At 35.6% G+C, this 23,537-nt stretch overlaps 1 protein-coding gene across 1 annotated transcript; it reads right to left on the reverse strand.

The window, feature by feature from the left end:
* Window positions 1-322: 322 nt before the first annotated feature.
* Window positions 323-23,181, reverse strand: mmp11a (matrix metallopeptidase 11a). Its single transcript, XM_051116540.1, has 8 exons — window positions 22,906-23,181; window positions 13,966-14,231; window positions 9,353-9,496; window positions 7,087-7,220; window positions 6,383-6,600; window positions 6,078-6,282; window positions 4,536-4,802; window positions 323-1,211 (listed from the first exon to the last, which is right to left on the reverse strand). The coding sequence occupies exons 1-8, from the start codon at window positions 23,014-23,016 to the stop codon at window positions 1,093-1,095; spliced, it is 1,464 nt and encodes a 487-aa protein (XP_050972497.1). The 5' UTR covers window positions 23,017-23,181; the 3' UTR covers window positions 323-1,092.
* Between the last annotated feature and the right edge of the window lie 356 nt (window positions 23,182-23,537).

A 23,537-nucleotide genomic window follows, 5' to 3' on the forward strand; every position in this document is an offset into this window, starting at 1 on the left:
AATATTTCAGAATTGTACTGTTTTTGGTGTACTTTAGATCAAATAAATGCAGGCTCAGTGAGCAGAAGAGCTTTTTTTTTTTTTTTTATAAAAGCATTAAAATCTTACAGTTCAAAAACTTTTGACTGGTGTATTTCTCATGAACCTTTGGCCATTACTTTTTTCTCATAGCTTTAGTTTTCTCCATATTTTTCTTTCTTTTTCTTTTGTTTTGTTTTAACAGTGCTTACTGCAAATGAATGAATAAATGAGTGGATCAGACAAAATTTAGGACAGGTAGATTGTCTGGGAATATTTTAATTGTACCAAAATACAACGCACATTTTATAAAAGTATTTACATAGTAAATATGAAAAGCCAAAGAAAATAGTGTAAGAACTATAAAAACTAGAGAATATATATATAAAAAAAAATGTACACTGAGGATGTGAAGAAATATGCCAAGCTGATCTATTGTAGTATATTATTATTATTATTATTATTATTATATATATAAAAAAAAGATTTTAAACATTGTCAGTGTCCTGCACTGAAGAGTGCTAGTTTGTCTGTTAATACAGTCTCAATATCATAAACAAATGATTATGTGTCAAGAGTTTAAAAAACATCCTTCCCCTATGCAAAAGAAAAAAAACATTTTGAATGAGAGACCTAATGTCTATACAAACTTTTCTTGTTAATCAATACAAACTGCACAGTTTAAGTTACAATAAAACTTGCAGAAAATCATAAAAACTTCGAGAGTTATGGACATTGCAACTGTTGCAAAGATCCCTGACAAATGTTTAAGCACCTTGTTTAGCACCATAACAACAGGGTATTTATGTCTCTTTACACAGTGGTTGCTTGATAATACAACAAATACAGACATAGCTGCTCGTGGTTCATAAAGCTCAGATGTGCAAGATTTCCTGAGAAGAAGTTAGATCAATCAGACATTTTTGAGGTGAAGATAAGAGAAATGCCTGGGAAACAAGAAATTAGATTGCATAATACAGTTCCTCATCATGAAAATGTAAGGAAATTTACACTATATGCTTTAGACCAGAGTGTGAAAACTTGTTGTAAGAGACAGAAAAGTTTCCTGAGGGTTTATGGCATGCTACATCCAAAGAAGTCTGGACCGACGTAGCGAGGGTAACCTTCCAAAACCTTACGCTGAACTGGGTCAAACTTCCAGTACTGTTGACGGCTGATGAAGACGGCGAAGCCTGCGGAGTATTCAACAGTTTGGGAGAAAATGACTTAATGGAAACCTTTTGCATTCATACTAAGTAATTATAAATCAGAAACATGATTGTGCACAAGTGTAACGAAACAACTCAAACTTGTCTCAAAACAACAGTCACTGATTATTTCTGCTGAAATGTCGCCCTCTTCTGTTCTGTCACACTCACCAAATAAAATCGGCAGAGCAGTGACAGATCAAACAACTTAATTTTGGCTGGAAATCAACATGAATCTTGTCAAGGAAGCTATTCATTAGTGACTTTGAGAACCTACTACATATTTTTCAGTCACTTTGATCCACTAAAAAGTCTCAGCTATTTACTATGTTGTATAAACTGTGCTTTCTGGGTCAGAATGACTTAAAATAATGCAGCAGGACACATATGCTCATGTGCAGCTTCAGTTAGAAATAGATCTGCATTCCAAAAACAGACTGTTCTGAGATGCACATATTGACAAACGTTATATTTTGGGAGGATTTTGTTGATAATGATAATTAAGACAATATATTTTAGACGAGTTTGTCTTGTGTGCTGGTATCATGGCTGGTCTAGGTTAGTTGTGGCCAGATGATTAGCAAAGTTTTTCTTATTCTTTATATTCTGTGCAATGGTCTGTTCACAGCTGTGACTTTTCCATTAAAGGGATAGTTCACCCAAAAATTTAAATTCTGTCATTAATTATTCACCCTTATGCCATTCCAAATCCATAAGACTTTCGTTTATCTTGAGAACACAAATAAAGACATTTTTAATGAAATCCGAGAGCTTTTAGACCCTGCACGGACAGCAACCAGCACGTTCAAGGCCCAGAAAGTTAGTAAGGACATTGTTAAAATCGCCCATGTGACATTAGTGGTTCAACTTTAATTTTACTATATATTGGACTATGTTAACAATGTCCTTACTATCTTTATGGGCCTTTGCGCGAGTCAGTTACATTGCTGTCTATGCAGGGTCAGAAATCTCTCGGATTTCATCAAAAATATCTTAATTTGTGTTCTGAAGACAAATGAAGGTCTTACTGGTTTGCAACAACATGAAGTAATTAATAAAAATGCTTCATTTTTCAGTGAACCGTCGCTTTAATCATTCACCTTTTATGTCAAATTCTTATATTTCATCAGAATAATGCAACAAAAATTGGTGTTTATGAATCACATTAAATCATTATCAACAAAATCCATCTTTGCACTACAGGGGTAGCACAATATCTGCATATGAAGAAGCATTTAGATGTATTTATATAATGTTCAATGCAGCAGGGCTGACAGAAATGCATTCACACTGCAAATACAACTGCATAATTAATTCTATAATGTTTAAGTAATGTTTTAAAAATAAAAATGTTTATATTTAAATATAACATTTTACTGAAAATCTACTTTAAATAATAGACTAAAACAGCCAGTAGGTGGAGACAAATCTCTTAATATAAGTCACTGAACCATTAAAGGAGAAGTCCACTTCCAAAACAAAGATTCACATATAATGTACTCACCTCATTGTCATCCAAGATGTTCATGTCTTTCTTTCTTCAGTCGTAAAGAAATTGTTTTTTGAGGACAACATATTAGCATTTTTCTTCATATAATGGACTGATATGGTGCCCCGATTTTGAACTTCCAAAATGCAGTTTAAATGCGGCTTCAAACGATCCCAAATGTGGTTGTAAACGATCCCAGCAGAGAAAGAAGGGTCTTATCTAGTGTAATGATCGGTTATTTTCATAAAAATAATACAATTTACGTACTTTTTAATGTCAAACGTTTGTCTTGTCTCACTCTACCTAAACTGTTTTTGTTCCAAACTGTTGACAAAAAAATTCTCCCTCAACTTCAAAATCATCTTATATCGCTGTTTTACCTTTTTTGTTGAGGGTGTTTGATCTTCTTTGCATGTTCACTTTGCAAAGACTGGGTCAGTACTTCTGCAGCGATGTAGGATGATTTTGACATGATTTTTGAAGTTGAGGGAGAAAATGCGATTGGAGTTTTTCGACATACCCTAAGTGTCCTGAGCCAGAATACACAGAGTTCAGGAAGAGAAAGGCAAGACGAGCATTTGAAAATAAAAAAGTATTTATGAAAATAACCGAACATTTCACTAGATAAGACCCTTCTTCTTTGGCTGGGGTCATTTACAACTACATTTGGGATCGTTTGAAGCCGCATTTAAATTGCATTTTGGAAGTTCAAAATTGGGGCACCACAGCAGTCTATTATATGGAGAAAAATGCTGAAATGTTTTCCTCAAAAAACATAATTTCTTTACAACTGAAGAAAGAAAGACATGAATTGGATGACAAGTTTTGGGAGTGGACTTCTCCTTTAATTCAAACAATTAATTAAAAATCAATTCATTTAGAAAAGAAGCAAGTGACTTATAATGGTCCATGGAATCAGTTATTCCAATTATTCATTAAAAAACGCAGATTCAACGAACTTTCTTAAAGGATTTGGTCACTCCAGAATGAAAATTTCCTGGTGGTTTACTCACCTCATTTGAAAAAAATTAAGGTTTTTGAGGAAAACATTCCAGGATTTTTCTCCATATAGTGGACTTTAATGGGGATCAACGGGTTGAAGGTCCAAACTGCAGTTTCAATGTAGCTTCAACATGGCTCTACACAATCCCAGCCAAGGAGTAAGGGTCTTGTCTAGCAAAAGGATTGGTCATTTTCTTAACAAAATAGAATTCTATATACTTTTTGCCCACAAATGCTTGTCTAGCACTAGTTCAACTTCACGCACTGAGTAATCATGTTGGAAAGGTCATGCGTGCTGTAGGCGGAAGTACCAACCCAGTGTTTACCGAACCAAACAAATAGTCAAACGCCCTTTACAAAAAAAGGTAAAATGTAGAAAGTTCAGGGAGAAAATGTCCTACCCTATCTTTTTGAACCGAAGTATACAGACGAAGCACTAACGACTTATGACCTTTCCAACATGGTAATGCGTGAAGTCATAGACGCGCAATGCAGAGCTAGTGCAAGATGAGCATTTGTGGTTAAAAAGCATATACATTTGTATTTTTTTTTTTAGAAAATATCCGATCGTTGCGCAATTTGGACCTTCAGCCTACTGATCCCTATTAAATTCTATATGGAGAAAAATCCTGGAATGTTTTCCTCAAAAACCTTCATTTCTTTTTGACTGAAGAAAAAAGACATGAACATCTTGGATGACATGGGGGTGAGTAAACTATGAGGAAATTTTAATTCAGGGGTGAACTAATTCTTTAACTTACATAACCTGATTTATTTCATGTCAATATTAACAATTACTAATATGTATTAAAAAGTACCGTGTGCATCCTGGAAGGCGGCATCAATCTCATTAGGGATGCCCCACCATTCCTGCTGGATTCTGCGTGGGTAGTGGGCTGTGTCCACTCTGTTCTCATGGGAATCCGAACGCCAGTAGTTTCCTGACTTGAAGAAGTATGTATGGTGGCTGTGGTGCCCCTTTAAGCGCAGTGCAGCCTGAATGTGCGTGACAGGAAGGCCTATATTCTGCAGATGGTCCGGTCCTTTTATCTTGTGCTCTGCATCAAACACCCAGTAGTTGGAACCTAAGAGAGGACATAAGGAAAAGAGTAAATATGAGTAAAGAGTAAATATAATTACATTATTTTGGTATAGTCCATTATTAGCACTGTATGCTAGCTTGTTATTGATCTGCAAATTTGTGGACTTCTATAGGGATCAGTGGGTTGAAGGTCCAAATTGCAGTTTCAATGCAGCTTCAAAGGGCTCTACGTGAGTCCAACCAAGGAATAAGGGTCTTGTCTAGCAAAAGAATCTGTCCTTTAAAAAAAAAAAAGAAATTATATTCTTTTTAACCACAATGCTCATCTTGCACTAGCTCTGCGCCTACATAATCATGCTGGAAAGGTCACGCCTGGTTAGTTCTTCATCTGTTTATTCCGGTTCAAAAAGGAAATAATTTTCTCCTCCAACCTCTAAATTGTCCGACATTGTTTTATTACCTTATTTTGTAAAGGGCGTTTGACTTTTTTCTGCATTCACTTTGTAAACACTGGGTCAGTATTTCCATCTATGTCACGTGTGACCTTTCCAGCATTACTACGTAATGAATAAATTTAATTTTTTTTTAGTAAATGACAAATCATTTCGCTAGATAAGATCCTTATTTCTCGGCTGGGAACATGTAGAGTCCTTTGAAAGTGCAATTTTAATCTCATTGAGCCCCACTGAAGTCCACTATATGAAGAAAAATCCTGGAATCTTTTCCTCAAAAACCTTCATTTCGACTGAAAAAAAGACAATACCTTCTTGGATGACATAAGGGTGAGTAAATTATCAGCAAACTTTATTCTGGAGTGAATTAATCCTTTAAGGATCCACACCTTTTCTCTATATAATTGTCTTGAGAAATTATCACTATAGGTGCTCCCTCTAGCGGTAAAAAAAAGTACATTTACATCAACATACGACATGTTTGACTTACTGAACCAATGCTGTTCCTGTTTTAAATGCAGAGTAATTCAAGTATTTCAATCTTGAAATGCTATATTTCATTCTGTAAAATACACAAACACCATCTGAGCTACAATAACCACCAATAACCACCTATAAGTGTGCAGTACTGTCCGGGTACTGCACTGCACAACACATGTTTTTTTCTGTTGTTAGTAGGATGTGGTCTGCATTCTCATGTTTTATCATGCCCTGCATTAGAGGCACAAAGCAGGACGCTTCAGATTTGGGTCAAGGGGAAGTACCGCACCACCCATCACAATAGATATGTATATAGCCAGGCCTGTCTGATCCTGTCATTCAACCACAAATCACCACAGTCAGCCACCAATGCTGAACTCACCCACCTTCAAAGAACCAGATATTGCCCTTTTTGTCTTCATAGGCGGCGCCTATTTTCTCTGGAATGCCCCTCCAGTGTCGAGAGGCCAGGGCAGGGTATCCCGCCTGCAGACGGCCGTCCCTGATGCGCCAGGCATAGCTGGCCTTGAAGAAGAACAATTCCCCACGGATTACAGACACAGCATCGAAGTCTGTGTGACAAGCGTCAGGCTACAAACAGTGACAGCGAGAGGAGATAGGAAAACAGGAGTGAATTTAAAATATGTAATATATATTATACAGGTATTCTTTTAAATGTTTAGGGACTCACTGCACTGGTGATAATCTCATTGGTTTCTATAGGGACTTGGATCGGGGCTTGTGGCCTGGAGCCGTAGAGGTATTGAATCCCTTTCTTGTCATCCTCACTGAGCTGGAGAGGATAAGAGAAGCTGTAAAATGGGGACATCATGGCTCCAGGCTCCAAAGAATGCTGCAGACCCAGAACATGACCAAACTCATGTGCTGCCACCTGAAGAAGATCAGTTCCTGTAGGATGACATATAAAATTAGTCTTTTTTCATAGAAATCTGATTTGATTTTATATCTGATCTTAAGGAATCACTGACGTTTTGTTTGTTCTGTTTTGTTTGTTCATGTAAGCGCCAGCGCGATGCCGGGAGACTTTCTTATGCAACAGCTGAGAGTAGCTGTCAGTGTGAAACGAAAGCACAGAAAGCCAGACATCTTGCCTCCTGCTTGTCTCAGTGATGACATCTCACCGTGAACTCAAAAGGTGCATTAAGCACCCTTACAGAATAACATACACTTTATATGATGGCATGCATTGGTATGTTAAAAAACAGATATGAATCGCTTTAATCGGTTAATCCCAAATGGATGTGAACCGGGTTTAAGATTGGAGACAGATATGCAAAAAAAAATCCTTAAAACGCACCAGAGGTGTATCCAAACTTTCCAAGTGAGTGGCAGGCAGTGAAGCAGTAAGATGACTGTTCTTTCTTTACAGCTTACCAAGTTCATTGCCCAAAGTCCAGAACTCCTGATAGTCAAAATGAATTTCTCCCTCCCGATGTGTCCTTGGGAAAAAAGCATGAGCCAGGATCCCACCAGGGCCATCAAAGGGCAAATCATCACCGTGCCAGGAACTGATATGGGAAACATAGACATATATACAATATATACAAACTATATAATATCCCTGATGCACACATAAATCTGGAGTGTTTGGTCATCAGCAATATGTCTTTAGGACTTTTCCTGTCTTTCCATCTTTAAGATGTTTATGATTTAGAATGTATCCTGACATCTTAAAGATGTTTATCAGATGTTTGCACAGATGTTTTTCAGATTAAGTGATCTTTAACAGATATCTTGCAAACGTACGTGTGCTATCTGGGATCTTTGTATTACAGTAGGACTATTGCATAAAAAAAAAAAGTTGACAAATTTTGCAGAATCTGCAAAATGTTAATTATTTTACCAAAATAAGAGGGATTATACAAAACAGGTTATTTTTTATTTAGTACTGAGCTGAATAAGATATTTCACATAAAAGACTTTACATATAGTCCACAAGAGAAAATAATTGTTAAATTTATAAAAATGACCCCACTGAAAAGTTTACATACACTTGATTCCTAATATTGTGGTGTTACCTGAATGATCCACAGCTGTGATAGTTTTTCATGAGTCCATTGTTTGTCCTGAACAGTTAAACTGCCCACTGTTCTTCAGAAAAATCATTCAGGTTCCACAAATTCTTTGGTTTTTCAGCATTTTTGTGTATTTAAACCCTTTCCAGCCAGCAGTTCAATGTTCAGGATAAACAAGGAACTCATGAACAACTATTACTACAAACAAACAAACAAACAAACAAAAACACAGCTGTGGATCATTCATTTAACAACACAGTATTAAGAAACAAGAGTATGTAAACTTTTGAACGGGATCATTTTTATAAATTCAACAATTATTCTTGTGGACTATATGTAAACGTCTTATATATAATTATCTTATTAAAGATATATATCTTATTGAAATATCTTATTTGGGTTAGTACTAAATAAAAAATAACATGCATTTGTATGATTCCTCTTATTTTGGTAAAATAATGAACATTTTGCAGATTCTGCAAGGTGTATGTAAACTTTTGACTTCAACTGCATTTTAAATTTGTTCACTTATTATTTAGTTTTATACCAAAAGACATAAATACGAAAATATGTAATTAAAATAAAATGATTTCTGTTCAATTATGTAGACTCTTTTTAAATTAATACTAATCCAAAGTGATATAGTAAATAAATTTGCAATTTAACAAAAGATCTCTGTTTCAAACAAACGCCGTTCTTTATATTCGTCAAAGAATCCTGAAAAAATCTATCACATTTTCCACAAAAATATTAAGCAGCACAACTGTTTTCAGCATCGATAATGTAAATGTTTCTTGAGCACCAAATCAGCATATTAGAATGATTTCCAAAGGATCATGTGACACTGAAGACTAAATTCACAGGAATAAATTTAATTTTAAATGTTAAATATATATCAAAACAGAAAACAGTTACTATAAACTGTAATAATATTTCACAACATTACTGTATTTGTATTTTAAATAACTGCAGCCTTGGTGAGCATCAAAAAATCATACCCACCCCAAACTTCAGAACTGTAGTAAATATTATACTATATTGTACTGTTTTTTACTAGGTTGTATTGTACTTTACTATACTGTGTTGTACAATACTATCAGTACTGAATACTAGTACTCACTTTATCTTGTAACCCTTGTATTATTGGACACTTGTTTGCAGGACAAATTAATCAAGGATGACAAGTACACCTGTAAAGAGGGTATTTCAGAAACAACTGTCACTGAGAATATAATTTTGCATGGTCATGTTGAAATTTACCAGACTACTGTCATATCAGTTGCTTAGGAAGATGAACAGGAGCCAGAGACCAAAAGCACATAATTACACTGCTTAGCAAAATCCCACATCTTTTACTATTACACCTACACTCTTAAAAATAAAAATTTCAAAAGTGGGTTTTCACAGCAATGCCATAGAAGAACCCGTTTTGGTTCCCCAAAGAACCTTTCAGGGAACAGTTCTTAAAAGAACCATTTTTTCTTAGTGTGAAGAACATTTTAATAATCTAAAGAACCTTTTGTGGAGTGAAAAGATTCCGTGGATGGTAAAGATTCTTTGTGGAACCATCGATGCCAATAAAGAACCGTTATTTTTTTAATAGTGTAGACATCTTGAAACATTACCTTTTGAAGTCAATGATTATGTCGGCCTCTTCGTTGACAACCTCAGTAAAGGTGAGGGGAGTGACATCACTCCAAATCTTGAGAGCTTCCTGAAAAACCTGCCTCACTTTGTCCTTACTCATCTGCCACGGGAAGCTCTGGATTCTGTACACACATGGAGGCAGTCATACTCAGAGTTTATCAACAAAACACACGTGATCATGTTTGCATACACACATTGTGTTACAGACCACCGGCCTTTCACTCCTGGACCACCAAGCGACACAAACCCACATCAGAGACCACCAGCGATTCATCTTTGTTATTCATCACCATAGGCATCTGTCTGGTGAGCATGTCACATGATCTCATAATGTGCTTTGAATGGCTGTTTTATGAGCATAACGAAACTGTGGTTTTGGTGGTATTATATATATAGCTTTATGACCCAGTTCTCCGACAGGAGTAGAACTCTCCCCGCAGGGATCATGTAACCTCAGACACGTATCAGACTGTTCTGGATCTTCTGTTACAATTTGGGCATAATTAACCGTTTATTATAGTCATTTACACAAAGGTGAGCACTTAATTAGGCATTCTTCAAATGTTTGTGTTAAACAGCAGTACTAATCCACATAGCTCAAGTCAAGCTCAAGTTAAGCTGTTTCTACTTGTATCAGAAATGATTTAGAAATGCACATTTTAATAAAGGAAGCCAAGCTTTATCAGAGAGCCCACACACCTGTCTGTGTTAAGGAATGTGTCTGGATTCGGCCCCTCCAGCTTAGGATGTTTGATACTATTTGTAATGCATGTATCCTTGTGAAAAGGATCCTTCCCAGCTAACGGTTTTACGTTATAAAATCTTCCTGTAACGTTCCCATTAAGTTATAAAAACTTTTTTGAATGTTTTCAGAACGTCCAGTTTTTTAGACGTTGTAGTAATGTTCTTGTTTGGTTCTAGGAACGTTATTTAAAACGTTTTTAGAATGTTTCAGTCTCTTGTTATATTAATGTTCTAAGAACGTTTCCCCAACGTTCCCAGTAAGTTATAAAAATGTTATTGCTGAAGGTTCTTAGAACGTTCAAAATGTTGTTTTTTGACATTGTATTAACATTCTTGTTTGGTTCTAAAGATGCTATTTAAATGTTTTTAGAATATTTTAGTCTCTTGTTATATTATTGTTCTAAGAACATCATTTAAAATGTTATTAGAACTTTTCCAGTAAGTTCTAAAAAATTTATTGCTGAAGGTTCTTAGAACGTTCAAAATGTCCAGTTTTTTAGACCTTGTATTAACATTCTTATTTGGTTCTAGGAACATTATTTAAAACGTTTTTAGAATGTTTCAGTCTCTTGTTATATTAATGTTCTAAAAATGTAACTTAAAACGTTATTAGAACGTTTCATTCCCCATTATATTAATGTTCTAAAAACGTTTCCCTAATGTTCCCAGTAAGTTATAAAAATGTTATTGCTGAAGGTTCTTAGAAAGTTCAAAATGCCCAGTTTTTTAGACCTTGTATTAACATTCTTGTTTGGTTCTAAGGATGTTATTTAAAACGTTTTTAGAATGTTTTAGTCTCTTGTTATATTTAATGTTCTAAGAACGTCATTTAAAATGTTATTAGAACGTTTCCAGTAAGTTATAAAAAATTTTATTGCTGAAGGTTCTTAGATTAAAGTTCTAAGAACGTAATTTAAAATGTTATTAGAACATTCCTTTCCTCATTATATTAATGTTTTAAGAACGTTTCCCTGATGTTAGTTTTTGGCTACCGTTTGGTTATTTTTTTTGGGAACGTTAAGAAAACTGGCTAACCAAAAACAAACCATAAAAAATCTGGGAATGTTCTGTGAACCAAAAATTGTTGGGATACACTTTGCATTCTAGTGTATTTTCTCATTCACTGTTATTGCAAATATCAAAAAAACAGTTTGCACATTGTAAGATATTAATTTTAATTAAACTGTTTTTTTGCCACTGGAATCTGTCTTTGTGTCATTGGATAAACAAATTATGTTGCTATGCAAATTCTGTATTATTTTGTCAAGACATATTGTTACTAACGTTTTTAAAACGTTCAACTAACAATGCAAAAAAAGTTTTTATGCTAACGTGTTTAGAACGTTTTTCGATAACTTTGAGAGAACCTATAGAGAACGTGTCACGAATCTGGTCGGTGTCCCGTTGTCCACTCACCACCAGATGTCACTCTCGCCTCACCTACACACTCTGACTGTTACTTTGCATCTCGGACTGCATCTCCCATCCTCCACCGCTCTGATTACGTCAGCCCCCGTTGACCAGTCAGGCGTTCTATAAATACCCCGGTCCTCCCCAGTGCACTTCACGGATTGTTGTATTGTTGTATTCCTATTGTTAGCGTTTCCTAGTTTCTAGTTCCGAGTTCCTAGTCCCCAGTGTTTTGTCTTTCCCGCCTGGTTTTCTCGTTCTGACTGTCTAGCCGCCTGCCTTTTGGACTATCGCTCTCGTTTATTGGATTGTTCTCTCCGACTGCCTGTGATATTCCTGTCTGCTCCCGTCTCGACCCTGCCTGTACGACCATGTCTTTGTCTCGTAATATCAATAAAAGCTCGCGTATGGATCCGCTCGCCTCTCGCCTCTCACTCCCTGTAACAGAACGTTAGCCAAACTTTTCTGTTAGCTGGGTTTTCACATTACAGAGATTCTCAGAATCATACACTATATACATAGATAAACGCACACACTTTCCTTAAAAAAAAACAAAAAAAAAACATCTTAACTTAAAATGCCCCGCTCTAATCTACAATGCATGCCTCTGTACTATTCGGTCATGCAAAATTACACAAAGAACAATGGAGAGTAACAAGACCACTGAAAGACAAGTGTGTATCTTACATCTTCAACCGGATGCGTCCACACTGTGCTGCCTGTGAATAGATTCCCGTACAAATGTGGCTGATTACTACTCTCTCAGAGATGGCCCTTTTCTCCCTCATAGGTCTGATTATAATGCCCCTGCATTCCTCCACATAAACTGCCTGCTGTACGATCAGTACAGAGATAGAAAGTGCTATCAGCACACAAACATTATTGTTCATTCAAATATTGAATAAGGGCAAAAACGACCCTTTTGTTACGATGAAAACAGACAGGCCCTGTGGCACTGAAAAGATTCAGAGAAAAAAAAATCTAAAATATGCTTGATTGCAAATGAAAAATGGTGTTAAAAACTCATTTGTTGGCCAACCCCAGCATAATAGGGTGATATTAATAATAATAAAAATCATTTTTGTATGTGACCCTGGACCACAAAAACAGTCCTAAGTAGTAACGGTATATTTGTAGCAATAGCCAAAAATACACTGTGTGTAAAAAAATTATCAATGTTTCTTTTATGCCAAAAATCATTAGGATATTAAGTAAAGATCATGTTTCATTAAGATACATTGTAAATTTCCTACCATAAATATATCAAAACGTAATTTTTGATTAGTTGCTAAGAACAACTTTAAATGTGATTTTTTTCAATATTTAGATTTTTTTTGGCACCCTCAGATTCCAAATAGTTGTTCCTCAGCCAAATATTGTCCTATCATAACAAATACATCAATGGAAAGCTTATTCATTCATCTTTCAGATGATGTATAAATCTCAATTTAAAATAACTAGTTTTGTGGTCCAGGGTCACATATTTTAAATAATAATAATAAATATATATATAAAAATATTCTTCTTATTATTATTATTTTACTTTTACACTTTAGTATTTAGCATACACAGGAATAAAAGCAATTTGTAACAGTGCTAGAATTTTTTATTGTATATAATTCCACTATTATTAGCTAAATTATTATTATTACTTTCAACATACCATTAACAACCCTAAAAACTTGATTAATTACGCAGAAATATTATATATTGTTAAATATCACTGCAGTAATATATGTCTATATTATGAAACATACATTGCTTTAATCAAAAATGTTCCTTTAACGTCAATTTCCATCATTATGACAGACAATCGACCTTATTTTTCCTGTAAGCGGCCATTTGTAAATTTTATGGGTGTGGCTTCCGGTCTCGTCTGCTTCCAGCTATTTTTAGCTGCACAAAACTGTTTGTTTTGCTGCTTGATATTGCAAACTGGTGTCTTACCATATTATTTTATTGTATTGTCTCAATTATGAACACACTGGTTTGTAGTGCAAACAGTTTTATTGTTTACTGGTCTTTGTTATTCTTCTCACTATTTCCCTAGAGTGGCTAATGAACCAGAAGTCTTGCACATTCACAGAAAACGGCGTACTTCCATCCTGAAAAATAAGGTGGATAAAAAATATTTACCCATTTTAGAACCATATACTGCTAATAGGAATTAGAAAAGAAAAGTGAAATCAAACCTGGAGAAACACATGAGAATTTGGGGAGATTCTAGTCAATTATTAATGAGAATAATTGCGATTATGATATATTGTAAATTCAATCGGGAGAGCAGACCACAGATGCAAAGCATATGTTGTCTTTTTTCATATTGTTACAGTAGAATACAAATTTGAAATTAGCCTGAAATTATGTTTAATGGAATCGACCTTCTTTAATGGAACTTATAATTATAATCTAATCTTGTTTTCCTCATACACCTTACTTGTAAGTGAGGTCCGTTTTTGGCCAGCGTCCTCCAAAAATCACAAAGCGTTTCTGTCGGGGGTGCCTGCTGAGATGCACCTCTCTCTGGCCGGGATAGTCTGGGACGCCACAGCGCAGTGGACCTGCAGCCCCGGAGCTGTTCCTGAGTTGGGTGTTGAGCTGTGGCTCATCCTTTGGCCACGCTTGAGGTTTGAAAGTGTCCTGAGGGTGGGGGACCCTGTCTCTCCTCTTTTCAGACAGGGCATGAGGAATTTGTGGCAAGCCCTGCAACGGAAAGACAGAAGACATGCATGAAATAAATGGCAACAACTGACACTAACTTGCTTAAGGAATTTTCTCTATTGAAAACCATTTAAAAGAAATTCTTTCATCAAAACCTTCATCTCTGTTCCATGTTGTGAACCATTTTGAAACTTTATTGTGGCATGGGAATACTGATAATAACAGTAAGAAATCTTTCTCGAGCAGCAAATCAGCATATTAGAATGATTTCTGAAGGATCATGTGACACTGAATACTGGAATAATGGCTGATCAAAATTCAGTTTTACCATCAGAGAAATAAATTACAATTTAAAACACATTAAAATAGAAAACACTTGTTTAAACAGTAATAATATTCACAATATTATGGTTTTACTGTATTTATGCACCAAGTAAATGCCGCCTTGGTGATCATGAGAAACATCTTTCAAAAACAATCCTAAACAACCTCAAAAATGTGAAGAGTATTGTACTGTATATTTATTTAATTAAAGTCTATTTGCCTAAAATATGATAAACTGACATCAGATTTAAAAAAAAACCCTACTGACCCCATTTGGGTTCATACTGAACACATTTTATGATAATAAACATCATGCACATTAAATAACATTAAATAACAAACAAGCCAAGCTGCTCTAATCTGATACAGAAAGCAAAATCATGGTCTTCCTTAATTGATGCTGTTTACTTACTGTGGGATATGATTAGGGATGGACTGCTTAGTGTCCCTAAACATTCTTTGGAGGAAATGGCTGTTCATTAACATGGGCGATAAAGACAGAGAAAAATGCCACGGGCAAGACTGTGGTGCTTTCAGGCAGAATTCTGAGCATTTATAGATGCTTTAAACTTCAGGATGTTTCGGCTTTCATTTACAGTGCTCACCTTTTACCCACTTACAGAAAAAATGTCTATGTGACACCAACATTTACGTCAAAAAGCTAAATATGTACACTGAGCTTTTAAATTTGTATGTTATCTTTATGTCTTTCTTTGGAGTAAAATGATAAACACTTCTGATAAGGTGCCCTTGTTTTTTTCTTAACTGGTTTACAACATATTATAAAATGTTTAGGACTTTTGCAAAGAAACGACAACCAGGCTAAACATTTTCCCCTCAGTGACCCTGTGTCTCTCTCCCAGGGATGGCGGCACAGTGGTGACTCCTCATGCGTGAGGCAGAGCTGCTATATTGGACACAATGCTCAGCAGGAACTATGGAATGTGCCCTGGTCTCTGAGCGAGACTTTCTACCAGCGTGCTGATTTCGAATGTGCACGTCGACAGTTCAGGTTCATTAAATATATATATAGATAAAGAAAAGGAAACATCTAGTTTAAAACACTTTGTATATATGTTGGTGTCTTATGGTTTTGAAAAACATTTATACAATTTTTAACAAAATTTAATGACTTTAGCATTATGTTTCAGGTTACAGTATATTATGTTCATACAGTTCTGCAAAATGTTAGTTATTTTACCAAAATAAGAGGGATCATACAAAACGCATGTTATTTATTATTTAGTACTGACGTTTAGTCCACAAGAGAAAATAATGAATTCATAAAAATGACGATATATCGATCAGAATACAGAATAGAAAATAACCTATTACTTCTAAATTATGTTTTTTGATGTAAAAATCTTGATAAGTTTATAATTTTATAGGCTTTTTCTCCGTATAATGGACTGCTGTGGTGCCCCAATTTTGAACTTCCAAAATGCAGTTTAAATGTGGCTTCAAACGATCCCAGATGCGGGTGTAAACGATCTCAGCCAAGGAAAAAGGGTCTTATCTAGCGAAATGATCGGTTATTTTCATTTTAAAAATACAATTTAAATATTTATTAATCTCAAATGCTCGTCTTGTCTTGCTCTCCCTGAACTCTGTGTATTTGGCTCAAGACAGTTAGGGTATGTCGAAACTCCAATCATATTTTCTTCCTCAACTTCAAAAATCATTTCAAAATCATCCTACATCACTGCAGAAGTACCAACCCAGTCTTTGCAAAGTGAATATGCAAAGAAGATCAAACACCCTCAACAAAAAAGGTAAAACAGCGATATAGGATGATTTTGAAGTTGAGGGAGAAATTTTTGACATACCCTAACTGTCATGAACCGGAACAAAAACATTTCAGGCAGAGTGAGACAAGACGAGCATTTGACATTAAAAATTATATAAATGTTATTATTTTTTGAAAATAACTGATCGTTTCGCTAGATAAGACCCTTCTTCTTCGGCTGGGATCGTTTACAACCACATTTGGGATCGTTTGAAGCCGCATTTTAACTGCCTTTCGGAAGTTCAAAATCGGGGCACCACACCAGTCCATTATATGGGGGAAAATCCTGAAATGTTTCCCTTCAAAAAACATAATTTCATTATGGCTGAAGAAAGAAAGATTTGAAAGATCGTTGATTCACCTGAACTCAAAATTACCTGATTTTGTTTGAGACATATTGACCTAGAAGGCATCATTTCCTCTTTTATGTTATTTTTCCCTGCATGTTTCTGCTTGTCAGTGCACCACGTTACTTTGAACTAGTGTTTAAAATATTAATAAGCAGTGACACAGTCAAAGCATGTTCTTAAAAAGGAATAAAATCCTCATACAGCTCATGAAACATCAATATATACACTTACACCGTACAGCTCAATCTAATCTCATGTCTGGATACAAAATGTTCAAACCGGATACTTGATTAAATTTCTTTTCTCAGTTGTTTATGTCATTATAACATCCAACTCCATTGTGACTTCTGACCTATGCGTGAGCGAGATCTGCCATTACCCTGGAACAACACACACATTCCACGTCTGGCACACACAAAGATTAGGTGTTCTCTGCATTGTTCATGCAATGCAAGTTTTAAGAACTCCAGTTCAAAGCGTATATTTGACCCACTTCTCAAAAATGGAGGGCAAGTTAGGACACATTTGGCTATATTATGCAAGGGGGAATGAAGTCAACACAATAGGTCGCTTTCATATTTGTGTGTGTGTGTGTAATAATCTATAGAGAAAGCATTGCCCAAGGTGGCTTGATGTCCTGCCAAAACTCAGTGCCCAAAGTTTAAGCAGTTTATTTCATTAAAAGTCTGTGGAGATTAAAGCAACAAAATTGCACTTAAACAAAAAAGAAATCAAGGCTGCCGTATGTACTGATAAAAAGCCTAGAGGTAATGGCATGATGTGGAAAGGAATGCTATGGGTTTTTTTTCTGGACGTAAGATCAGAGTGAATTTTAAAATCTAAAAGTGTGAGAATGTATCTGTCCACTTTTATCAGCACTGTTTAAATGAACTGTCTGACCCTAAAGCTATTGAAAATACCTTTTTAGAGTGGGATCAAAATTCTGGGTCAGTGCTTAATAGGTTCACAGACATCAGACAGGGAGAGGAAAACTGGTCTCAGTGAGTTTGAAAGCTAGCCAACAATGCTTTCTGATTCATTTTTAATGCTGGAAATATTTTGAGTCAGCGTTTTGCCTGTAGTTTGACATAATTTATGTTTCAGATAAGCCCCCAGACAAAGCCAAGTTATAAATGCTGCTGTCTCCTTTCATGTGTAGTTAAATTCCCCAGTTGGGTCTGTGCTTGAGCCGCACTCCCATACAACACTGCCTGTCCCGGTCTAAAGCTCCCACGTCCACCCCCCAACCCTCCCCCCTCTCTCTCTCGTGTTAACACATGCTTTCAGCTCCCACAGAGGAAATCCTGATAAGAAGTCCTGGCATGGTGCATCTGAGAGCCGTGTTTGCCCCTATGTGCCATTCTAAAGAACTGGTGTACAGATCAAGATTCACTGGGTTCAGGCTAATGATATCTGAACTGTTCAGAAACAGGGGCTTTTGTTATGCAAGAGTGATACTGTGTGAATATGGGACCATTTTGTTGCAAAAAAAATGTCAGGTACTTGTGTTGCATAACAGATGAATTGTTAGGATTTTTATTGCTGCTTTCAACAAACTCAGCTGAGAGTACAAGGACCTTTTAGAAGCAAAACATGATTTAAATTGTAGAAAACTTTCACCTGTTCCATATGCCAGTACATAACTTAATCGTAAATAAACCAGTTAAACATAAACATACATTTTTATTTTTACTTTAAAGGGGTCATCGAATGCAAAGTTCACTTTTTTATGTTGTTTGAACATTAATGTGTGTTGGCAGTGTATGTACACATCTACCCTATAATGATAAAAATCCATTTTTAATTAATCTGTAAAAATAATATCCCCTTTTTCAAATCGAGCCATTCTCAGATGCCTGTCGTTGTTGCGTCACACTGACAAAGCCCGCTACTCGCCTTTCCTAATAACGTGGTAGTTAGCACGTTTAGCACCTAGACGCAGCTAAATGCTGCTAAAGTAAACAGGCTCATCACTCCACAGAGAGAAGAGAGGGGCGGGGCAAGCAGATCTTATTAACATTTAAAGCAACCTGGACCAGAACAGAATGATTTTTTGCCGAGCTGATTTTGGCAAGGTAAAAATGGTGTTGTTTTACACTACCATTGAGAATGTTTAACCAAAGTATACTATACACTTTTCATTAAGACCCTAAAGAATCATATCAACTTGTGGAAAATGGGCATCCGACGACCTCTTTAAGGAATATTCTGAGTTCAATGTGCTATTCAATACGTTATGCTCAACTGGCAGCAACTGTCGCACAGTATTGATTACGACAAAAATGTATTTCTACATTTTCCTAATTTTCTTTAAAAAAAAAGGCAAAAAATAAGGTTACAATAAAGCACCTAGGGTGGAAGTGAATGGGGCCAATACAAAATAATCACTGGCTGCATTCAAAATCACATACTGCCTGTGCAGGTACTTTGCTGGGAGAGGTAGGTCATCTGGGTACTTTACCTACTGTTTTATGAATACTATAAATCTGGACACTACTCTTTTCACATTGTTTTTCATATACTACACAGTAGGGAAGTATGCATATTCAGATGCAGCCACTGTTTTAATAGTATAGTTACAATATATAAACTACATGTGTGTTTTCATTCAAAAAAATCACTGACTAACCTTTACTATGTAAATCTATAACTAATTTTTCAAATTTAGTTCAGGGCAAACATAAACCCTGATATGCCCGTTAGATTTTTTAAAAGAAAAAAATAATGTAACTACACAATTTTTAAGAGCAGTTATTATGCAAAATTCACTTTTATATCATGTTTGAATATAAATGTATGTTGGCAGTGTGTGTACACAACCACCCTATAATTGTAAAAATCCACCTGCTCATTTTTTTTAATCCCCATAAATCATGAGCAGTGTTTAAGAACAAGCCATTTGGAGAATTGGTTGGGTCATATATTAACAGGGTAGATAGCAGTATAGGTACTGTATATTACACTGCTTTTCACTTAATACACAGATGTAATATAAACATGCAATTTCTTTTCCAGCTGTTTACCTTCACAGACATAACTGACTGTGTTTTTGTAACTAGGTGTATTTGACAGTTTAAGCACAATAAGACATAAAAGAGAAGTTAGTTTAGTACTCACATGCCGTGTGGCAGCTGCTTTCTGTGTGTGTGCTTCGTGTGCTCAGAAAAACATATACCAGACCTTTAAACTGATATGGCTTTAAAATGCATGATCTCAGCATGATAATCAAAAACAAACAGATGTTTTTTGACAGAATATCTGAGGTACAGGCTGTAAAGGGACAGGGCTATTCTGGAAATTTGCATTTAAAGAGACATGCACGGAAACTGTGTGTTTCTGCTTCCACTCAAAAATGGCATTTTCAGAATTATATAATAAATGATTTGTGGGGTATTTTGAGCTGAAACTTCACAGAAAGTTGTCTGGGGACACCTGAGACTTATATTTCATCTCATAAAAAGGGGCATAATAGGTGCCCTTTATGCTTCACATTTCAGCTTTCAGCATTTCAGTCCCTCATTGTAACCTTGCTTTTTATAAAGAAAACAAGGAACAAGTTGAATATATATATTTTCAGGTAATCACCTTTGTTACAAATGTTGTTAATTGAGTTTAACTTGTACTGAACACCTGTTTGGAAACAATCATTGTCTTTTTTTCAGTTGATTAGTATCTCAAAAATTACATATATCACTTTTAAGAAACAAACATATAAAATTAGAACTCATAAAGCAAGACTGTTTTAGGACTGAGTAAGGGTCTCCATGAAATGATAAGTACTTAATGTAGAAGAATCATGCATGCATGGAATATTGTTTAATTTAGCATGCTAGGTGTCGACGCCTCCTCTTTCCACATTTATCAAAAGTGTTTCAATGAGTCTTTTGACTCTAAAAAAGCATATTGGATGGATAGAGTGCAGGATCAAAGATCTGGGTCACTGTCCAATCTGGTTTACAGACATCAGACATGGAGAGAAAAAAGAAAAGCTTATAGCAACATATCACAACTCTTCATGACAAGATAAATGAGATTTAAAGGATTACCATTTGAACAAATATTCACAGGTAAATCCTCTAGAATCTGCAGCTGACTTGGGAGTGATGAGTGGTCCCGTGCAGGACTAATGGAGACTTCCAAGTAAGCTTCCAGTGATAAGCTCCCAGATATGCATCAGTACTCATGTTAAACTATATCCCCAGCAGCTCAAGTCCTCTATGTACCAGCAGTAGTAAATGTTTCAAGTTTGGATCACTGCTCAAAGGACTTTGGCACCTGGCTTATTCGCATAAACCTATTTTTTCCCTCTCCCCCACACACATATTCCTGCTCTGACACATCCAGGAAGTCATGAAACTGATTACGCTTTCCTTGAATGACCCTGTCAAATTGATAGCAGGGCCATTTAATAAACTAGTTAAGGTGAGTGAATCACTTGACCCAATAACCTTTAACTACTAGGCTCTAAAACACAATGCTGTCTGTGATGGAAACACTGTTTGGGTTGCAGATAAATTCACTTATACTTCAGAGGTTGTTTACAGAAACATCCCATTTTAAAGCTACAATATGAAACTTTTGGCCCTCTTGCAGTTTGTTAGGGTAATTATGAATCCGCTTTGCTATTCTGTATGAATGAATCTGATGGTTTTGGCATACGAAATATATATAGCGAAAGTCATTTAAATTCCCACTGTTTTTCTCATAATAAAAAAGTATGTATTAAAAGGAATAAAATTATAGCCTACAATCTCCTCTGAGATCTTAAGTTAAGTTGAGTGCAGTGACTTCAAAGATAACATCTTATGATTATTAAACAGATAAGCATTAGTTATTTTTCTGTTAGTGTCTTAAGCACTTACATTTGCTTAATTTGATTATATATAGCTTTGGATTTTTCTTACTGAAGTTTTACTAAAACTCAAATTTATAAACCTTACACCAAATTTATCAAGCAAAAAATGAAAACAATTTTACATAAGCACCTACAGACCCAATACAACTGTTCTTAGTGTATTAACCCAATTTTTCCCTGCCATTTTGATGTTTTCTACCAGTATCTTATGGCTCCAATAATACAATAAACTAGCAAATAATGCTTAACCATTGTATACATGACAATTTTCATACATTTTTTTTATGATTCACATGCTTAAGCATTCAACCTTACATAAAGTTAATTGAAAAATACATGACTCAAGTGGAGTAAATATTAAACTGCATATATAACCTCAAATAAACTATATAATTGAGCTGAGCGAGAGCCTCCTCCTTGCCAATGTTTTACTCCCGGTGACTGGGTCAAATGTTGTGAGAATGAAAGTGGGATGTGAAAATAATAATAATACAAAAAAAGCATTTTGAAAGTCACCGTTGAAAAAATGCATAATCTATTCTCTTTTTAGCAGCAGATGTGCTAGGGAGCAAGGGGGTAAAATAATAATCATAACAGGAAAAAGGACAGCACGGTTTCTGTGAGCAGACTAACACATTCCCTAAATTCTCTCTACAGTAGGCTATGCATCAGTGTTTGTGTGTGAGAGAGAGGGAGTGTATGTTGTCCCTCCAGATGGCATAAAAAAGACAAACTTGCCCATGCCTGCACAATCCCTCGCTGTTTTCGTCATCGCTAAGAGAACAAACTGGCAACATTAACATTATAAGTTTTACACCTGAGTCATAATATACACAACACTAAAATCCATTCTTCAGTTTTAAAATGCAATGACAGGTTGGATAGGGTATTTTGATAATCAAACAAACACTTCAAACATAGGGCATAAACAGAAAACCATAAAGAAAATAGTAAGTCTGTGAGTATATTTTAAATTGAAAATTAAAATGTTTTTATCAAGAGCATTTAAACAGTTACAAAAGAGATAAATTTGCTCTCATAAGCATCATTTACTCAACTTGAATCATAACAAGTGAACAAACCCAGATGAAACTGACAGGTTCTGGCTCGTAATTGTAGCTTCAGAGGCTGTTTTACAATTTGGTGCCAATACTTAGCCTATAACAAGCCAAAACTCATCACATTTTGGTTTGTTCATGCTGATCAATTTGTATGTGCATGAAAGTAAAATAAAATTCATTTTATTAAAAATTTTAAAGTAAAAATAAAACTTCAAACTTTTGTGGCAAGTTACAACTCTAGAGCAGTTAAATGTAAAATAACCACTTACTAAACAACAGCCTACCGGCTTCAAGAGCTAGAATGGAATAATGCAACAAATGTGTGCATTAATAAACTCACCGGAGGCTGTTTGTGCTTCGTGAGTCCTCGTCCCCCATGCAAAGGCATGCATCTCACGGTCAGGAGCACATGCAGAGCAAAAGCGCCTGACAGAAGCCCAGAGACCCGCATCCTCCTCCTGTATCCTCGAGCTCCGCTGCTGGAAGTGGAAGTGCCTGAGAAGGTTGTGGTGCAAACGCGCACGATGCCTGTGGACGACTGCTGCCGCTGAGGCTGCACTTATTTATATGCAATGATTTCTTTGTTCTCTTTCCTCAAATGCACCGTTTTTTTTTTCTCTTATGGGCCGGAGTGACAATATTGCCCCGGTCTCACCACGTGACTTTTAACTCTTTTGCTTCTGTAAAGGCGAATCAAATGAGCTCTATAGGACACGACACTCATTATAAAATACAGCCTAGTCTAGTGTATAGAAAAACGACTTAATTTTGTGAGATTTGGAAAAAATATTTGATATTTTTACATTAACAATGTAATCAATTGATTTAATAAAATCAATTATGAATCTCATCAAATTATCAGGTTTACATTAATTTCAAAAGTAAGCAATATATTTTATCTGTGAACTTATGTTTAGCTATTCTTTTTAATAGCTAACCTTTTGCATTTTTCGGATTATCAGTCATCAAAGC

The sequence above is a fragment of the Labeo rohita genome, chromosome 8, assembly GCF_022985175.1.
Source record: "Labeo rohita strain BAU-BD-2019 chromosome 8, IGBB_LRoh.1.0, whole genome shotgun sequence".
NCBI classification, from domain to species: Eukaryota; Metazoa; Chordata; class Actinopteri; order Cypriniformes; family Cyprinidae; genus Labeo; species Labeo rohita.

Bases quoted from the DNA above. Each gene is read 5' to 3' on its own strand.
- mmp11a (XM_051116540.1), bottom strand. From the start codon at position 23,016: ATGCGGGTCTCTGGGCTTCTGTCAGGCGCTTTTGCTCTGCATGTGCTC. The intron at 7,221-9,352 runs GTAATGTTTCAA...TTCCCATATCAG, and splicing joins ATAATCATTGACTTCAAAAG to TTCCTGGCACGGTGATGATT. The intron at 6,601-7,086 runs GTAAGCTGTAAA...GTCATCCTACAG, and splicing joins GACTTTGGGCAATGAACTTG to GAACTGATCTTCTTCAGGTG.